The sequence below is a fragment of the Chelonia mydas genome, chromosome 6, assembly GCF_015237465.2.
Source record: "Chelonia mydas isolate rCheMyd1 chromosome 6, rCheMyd1.pri.v2, whole genome shotgun sequence".
NCBI lineage: Eukaryota > Metazoa > Chordata > Testudines > Cheloniidae > Chelonia > Chelonia mydas.
In genome coordinates, this window is record NC_051246.2 from 24461149 (window position 1) to 24468110 (window position 6962).

At 49.2% G+C, this 6962-nt stretch overlaps 1 protein-coding gene across 1 annotated transcript in view; it reads left to right on the forward strand.

Moving 5' to 3' along the window:
- Nucleotides 1-6962, forward strand: part of LOC102931983 — a 35572-nt gene that overhangs the window by 19096 nt on the left and 9514 nt on the right. Inside the window, exons 9-13 of the mRNA XM_043548551.1 lie at nt 769-795; nt 1964-2130; nt 2831-3219; nt 4524-4623; nt 5402-5570. Coding sequence (XP_043404486.1) covers nt 769-795; nt 1964-2130; nt 2831-3219; nt 4524-4623; nt 5402-5570 — 852 coding nt within the window. The remainder of the gene's footprint in view (nt 1-768; nt 796-1963; nt 2131-2830; nt 3220-4523; nt 4624-5401; nt 5571-6962) is intronic.

A 6962-nucleotide genomic window follows, 5' to 3' on the forward strand; every position in this document is an offset into this window, starting at 1 on the left:
TTACATTGCAGGGATGAATGGGAGCTTTCTCCCCTGGGTCAGTGTAAAATCACATTCCTTAGCTCCAGGTGACTTGTCACTCCAGTGAACTCCTTTCCCCTAGTGCCCTCACCACCTCACTGCAGGTTCCACGTTTGTCTAGGACAGCAGGAGATCTGTATAACCTTCAAGCTGATTCACCATAAAAGTAGGAACTCATCAAACTAAACTAAACTGCTGACCTGGCCCCTTACCCACAAGGGTTGTGAGTGAGTGACTAGCCCAGATATGCTGGCTCTAGGTTTTGTGCACAGAAAGAGGTGCGGGTGGCAGGCAGGCAGGCAGACATATGTAACCCACGGAAGAGGGCGTATTTAGCAGTTTAGTTGGGTAGGTCAGGGTTGGGGGGGCTTGCCATTAAGGTGACGCATGCAGGCTAACTGTGTCAGCGGGGGGGCGGCGGAGTGTCAGCGGGGCTGGGTACATGTTATTATAGAGCACTGGGGTAGGGAAGCCAAGGCTTCTGTCACTGGCTGAAGGTTTGAAAGGTGGGCATAAGAAGAGCGTAGGCAGTTGACTTCATGGCTAGTGAGCCTGCCCTCCTCTTCCCTGTGGTTCTGGAGAGTGGGACTTAATGCAGCACCAGCCATAGCACATGGCAAGGGCCAGCTGTGTCTGCAACCCCCCGCTCACTAACTGAGTTTAATATTAATTGCAAATGAATACCTATTGCATACTATTGCGAAAGGGGGTTCTTTAATAGGTTTTTCATCTTCCTCTCTCTTGCAGAAGCTGCTGATTACCCACAGGGCACAGGTAAGTAAAAGTAGCATTTAACATGCTAGGAATTAGTAGAGAGAAGTTTACCTGCAACCCCTAACACTTTGCTTCTGCATTTCGTCTTTTATTAATCAAGTATGGCATTGGCTGACTATAAATGTAGAGGTTTGTGTGCTGCAAGAGCGCCAGCTTGTGGGGTGTTTGAAAAATCCCAGTCTGCCTTTCCTATAGAGGCTCCAGGCCACAGACAGCTGCTTTGTCCATTTAAAAGCAGTAATCCAAAATCAGAGGTCTCACCTTTCTCTCATGTTTGCAGAAAGCTCAGATTTTGCTAGATTGTGCCCAGCCCTGTGTTGATGTGCAAGGAAGGAAGGAAGACGGTGCAGGAAACCTCCCCCCATTGCATCCCGAGGAAAGGGGCTGGGCACAATCCATTGAGGGAATAGAGTTGCTGGTACATGGTATTGGTTTCAGTCCCACTAGCCTTTCTGGAAAGAGGCCACCTACCACAACAGTGCTGGGGGAAAGGCAGAACTGCCAGGATACAAGACTAGAGGGCCCACTGCTGATTCAATATGGTTATTCCTATTTTACGTTCTGTTCCCAAGGAAGAAGATCACTAGCCCATCCCCAGGACAAAGTGTAATAGCCCAAACCTCCAAGCACCTTCATACAGCTGCCATTAAAAAGAAAACAAACAAAAAACCCAGCAGAGAAATATTTCTTCCTTTCCTGAAAATGCGGAATGTCTCCAAAAACGACACTGGGCCGAGGTTAGCCAGTCCTTAATGTCGAAGAACCAGTGCAGAGAGTCAAGAAAGGGGGAGACTGAGAGAATCATGCTAAAGTTTCCCTCTGTTTAATAGTACTGAAGTAGATTAAATGGCCCACATCCTCAGTTAGTGTGAATTAGCATGGTTCCATTGACTTCAGCAAAACGACACTGATTTCCAGCAGCTGAGGTGTGGCCCATTGCATCGCCTTCAGAACAATTAAAGAATGAAACTTTAGCAGAATCTAAGGTCCTCCACTATTTAGTGCACCTCTGTTCCCATTTTTAAAAAATTGTGAATGCATATTGACAGCAGAAGAATGCAGTGGATCTCATAAATGAGAACTGCTACGCCCTCCTCCTTTTTTCAGCAGTGGACTTTCTCCCTTTTGAAAGCTTTTTCTCTCCTTGTTTGGCACCTCCTTTTCTCAGTTCTGCTGTGTCTTGAGGATCGAATGCAGCTCTCTGTTCCCCGATCTAGTTTAGGAGACGTGCAGGAAAGCGATCTTCAGAAGAATAACCCTGAATGCCTGATCAGCAGCAACAGCACGCACCTTCTAATCAAGATCCCACTTGATGTGTGTGGAACCAAGGTGAAGGTACTGATTGCCAGAGCACTCTGCTGGGGGTTTACAATTGTCTGATATCTGTGTTCACCATGGGTGAGTAGCCCAGGGTGGGGAGAGGATTTGGTGGAATACAGCAATAGTCCATGGGTGCATGGAGTTAAGTCTGCTACACTGGTACCAAACAAAGCTTCTGCAGCAGCAGAAGCACTGGCCACGGCCAAGCCAGTAAGCACTGGAGAGACAAAGCGCATAACCAGCAAAACGACATATGTCAGACCCCCCAGCTGCTGGCTGGATTGTACTAGGTTCTGTATGTGTGTGTACACGTACACACACACACTGAGAGGCAGTCCCTGTCCTAAAGAACATACAGTCTAAATAGACAAGACAGACAAAATCTGAAAGAACTGGAGTAGTATTATTCCATTATACAAGGGGCAGGGGGGACTAGGGCACAGAGTTTAAATGACTTGCCCAAGGTCACACAGAAAACTTGTGGCAGAGCCCAGAACTCCAGATTGAATCCTAGCCCAGTGCCGTAGCCATGAGATCATCCTTCCTCTGAAACCCTCTACACCATGAATGCAGTTGAGATTTCTGTAAACGCTAATGGGAATTCCCTGGGGAAATCCCTCCTGCATCAGAGAAAGTGTTCCCCCAAGTCTTTGGGACATTAACGTTCAACCCCTCACTCTTACTCTGACATCTCTGTCCCTTCCTGTTTTTGCAGGAAGATCCACCTTTCTTCATCTTCACCAACAAAATAATTGGTCGACACCAAGGAGCATTGTCCAGTCCATTCAAGAAAACCCTGGCCATCCCAGTGAGCTGCAAATACACCAAACAGGAGGAGGGAGCTGGCAGCACCTACTGCCCTTTTGTGGGCCCCACAGATAAAGGCTTTGGCAACTTCAGCTTTGATATTAGATTCAGCACACAGACTGCAGGTGGGATGAGGTCATTAGAACAGGGGGCTTCCATTAATGCCAGTGTCAATGACCAATTATTTATCAGCGTGTCGGCCAAGAGCGACCTGGCTGATGCCCAGCTGGTGGTGCAATCCTGTCAGGTCCTAGGCAACCAGGACTCTTCCAATGGCATCTTCATCATACAAAAAGGGTAAGAGCCTTTCACCTCCACATCACTAGTTCAAATCCAGCCTAAGTCACTAAGTGCCTTCATGACCATCTCCGAGGTCTATCAGTGGCCTTTGTGAGAAGAGTTGATTGTCTCAGTCCACTTCCATCTGTACCACCAACAATCACCTTCACTATTGGCACTGTCAGGCTCAGTAGAGGTGCTACGGACTGACAGGGCCAGGCAGACAGCACTCCTCCCCTCTTGCCCTAATATTGGTCCTCTCATGACATATGAAGCCCATACTCCCATTGGCACAGGGGATGTATCAGGGCAGTATGGGTGTGACTAGAGTGTATCTGCAGCTGGCAGATGGTCCCTGGCAGCCTGTAACCAGATGGTGAAGGTTAGAGCAAGCCAGTACTGTGGCCAGAATGCAACAAGCTAGAGCAGGGATGGGCAAACTTTTTGGCATGAGGGCAACATCGGGGTGCGAAACTGTATGGAGGGCCGGGTAGGGAAGGCTGTGCCTCTCCAAACAGCCTGGTCCCCGCCCCCTCCCACATCCTGACAGCCCCTCTCAAAACCCCGAACCCATCCAACCCCCCCCTGCTTCTTGTCCCCTGTCTGCCCCCTCCCTGGACCCCCCGCCCCTAACCGTCCCTCTGGGACCCCACCCCCATCCAACCCCCCTGCTCCCTGTCCCTGACTGCCCCCCACCCCTAACCACCCCTGTGGGACCGCACCCCCTATCCAACCCCCCCTGCTCCCTGTCTGCCCCCCCGACCCCATCCACACCCCCGCCCCCTGACAGGCCTCCCATGACCCCACCCCCTGTCCAACCACCCCTGTTCCCCGTCCCCTGACTGCCCCCCCAAACCTCCGCCCTATCCAACCGCCCCCTGCTCTCTGTCTCCTAACTGCCCCACCCCCCCAGGACCTCCTGCCCCTTATCCAACCCCCACCCACCCCTTACCATGCCGCTCAGAGCAGCAAGAGCTCAAAGCCCCACTGCCCGGGCGGCGTGACTGCGGGGGAGGGGGAGACAGCAAGGGAGGGGCCGGCCAGGAGCTCCCTGGCTAGCCTCCCCGGCCAGGAGCTCAAGGGCCAGGCAGGACGGTCCCGCGGGCCAGTTTGCCCACCTCTGAGCTAGAGAATACAGCTCCCTGGCCGGCGGACACTCCTCTCAGCTGCACAGCACAGAATCTGGGCTGAATTTTTAACAGCATTCCCTGCATATGTATATAGAAATAGAAAAGTCAAGACTGATTAATCCCTGGTTTGAGGTACCAATTGTTAATGACCACACTGGTCGCAAAGTTATTCATGGTAGTTTTTCCTTGCAGATGCTTGAATTACAAGGCAGCCAAAGAAGTGATTCCGGAAGATTCCAAGGACAAAGTGTACAGCCTCAGGCTCTCCTCAGTAGCCGACACCGTTCCTGAGGTGATTCACCACCTTGCTCCTTCTTATATGACTACAGCTGACAGCTCAGTACTGCCACACCCCTGGGCTCTTGGGAGATATTGGGATGAGAACCCAGGGTGTTCCACAGGCCTTGATACTGGGCAAATAGGGTATAAAGGCTCCTCCAGAATGGACACATTAGAAACATGAAGGACACACCTTCTCCCATCCACCTCCTACAAATTAATACAGAGATAGTTCCCTCACTGACACAGAGAAAAAGAATACACATCCATGCCTCTTCCTACATACCCAGAGAGCTCCCGCAGGCACACAGCCATACATGCATGGCGCTAATGTAAGTTCTCACACCCCATATACTTCTGAAAAATGTGTGATCTGGTTTCTAGCTTCCTCCTCCCACAGAGCATGTAAAACATGAAAGAAACTCTCCTCCATCCAGCTCCTGAAAATTAACTCCTCTATGCCTACAAGTCAGTCCCCACCCTGCACATGCACAGAAATACAGGCATAAACAGTGCCGCACAGAAACATCTGCAACACAGCTGGTTGAAAAACGGTACAACCTTTTCACAAAAATGGTCTTTGTTTCATACACACCCAAAATACAGGAATATGCAGGAGAGTGAGCAACACAAATGGCAAAACTGCAGTGTGTATCCAAGGGGAAAATTCTGCCACAGAACCATGAATAGTCAAAATTCCCAGGCTGTGGTAGAGGAGGCTTGGAGCTACATTGCTGACTGAGAGTTGGCGTAGGCTGCTAGGACTTAAAGCCAGCTGTCCTTGTTTCTAGGTGTTTGTAACTTGTGACGTGAAGCTGTGTCGCAGCTTGAGCAGGTCCAGGCTATGCCCTTCAGGGTGCAGGTCCTTCAAAAGCAATGATTCGCCATGGAAGATACTAGAAACAAAAATCCATCGGATCACTGCTGGGCCAATCCGGATCACCAAGGGCCCTTCCAGTGGTAAGAGGTCATTCAATTTCTGAGGCATTTGTCTCTTAATAGGCTCTTCTAAAACAGGCTGTTAGAGGGAAGGCTGGGAGCAGTTGGTGTATTATCCCAAAGCACCAACCTCACCACTGAGAATATAGGACTGTAGAACTCATAGCCCTTATGTAACAGAAACAAGCAGCAGCTCGCTCTAGGAGTGCACCTGTTGCACAGGGTTTCACGCCACCACAAAGACTTTGGTTTTTGAGGACTGCAACGATCGCCAAGAACATGATTTTACAAAAATGGCAGAGTGGGCTTATGCCCAGAATATAGAATAGTGGCATTTGGATGTGTCTGAGTTAGCGGTCACTCTACGTTTTGACTTCCAAGCTGTGCAATCTCTAGGCATCGCAAGGTCCACAGTAATGGGGGAGCCACAGGCAATAGTGCAGACAACCCCTCAAAATTGGAGGGAGCTTGCCACTTGTAAAATATTAGATATTCCTCATTTTAGTATTTTTTTTAACAAAAATGGGATCATCCTGATGTCCATCAGTGTGTGAATCAGGTTTATACGGCAAAGAGTCCCCCGGATTGTTTTTGGGCATTGCAGCATTGTGATTTTGTGTTCATCGGTAGCATCACAACGTTGCATAATCTCATCAAGATACTAGATAAGTCCATGATGCTGCAAGGTCAGAACGTGAAAATATAAAACTCAGAGGGGAGTGGGCTAGCTGACTCTATACCACTGAGCAGAGCAGTACCAAGTACCAAATACTCCCCATGTGCCCATATCAGTCATCTTATCTGACAAAAAGCTTCTACAAGCCATAGTAATCAATGCCAAGTACATCAGTACATAAGCTACAGGGGATGCTGTAGCCGGATAACAGTCCTGAAGCCTCCCGGTAGCACTATAGAGGTAAGGAAGGGATATATAGGGATCATTCCATCAATTACTGAAGAAAAGCCACCCCTTTCTTAGCCACCTGAGAAGCAGCAGCGGAGTTTGGTATGGCTCCAGAGTGTCGATGTAGTGAGATGGCAAAACTTACATGCCACCCACTACCAATGAAGCACAAACTGCCATGTTAACGTCCTTTTCCTTTAGCTGCTGCTTTGGATACTCCAGGTAAACCTGTACATCTTTAAATATAGAGAGATGTTAATACAAATAATGATATCCATTGGTGGGGTATGGAAGGCCTTATTGCATGTGCGTGAGGGCATGGGACAACCTTATTAGGGAAAATTCTAACTGGGCCAAAACAAAAAGGTGCCTCAACAACAGCAACGAACATCTATAAAAGGAGAGCAGCCTCTTCTCAAAAGAAAAGAGCTTCCACCTACACGAGAGCTTCAACCTACACCCTCTGACAGACCAGCTAGTTAGGGTTTAAAGTACCACCTAACTCAAGC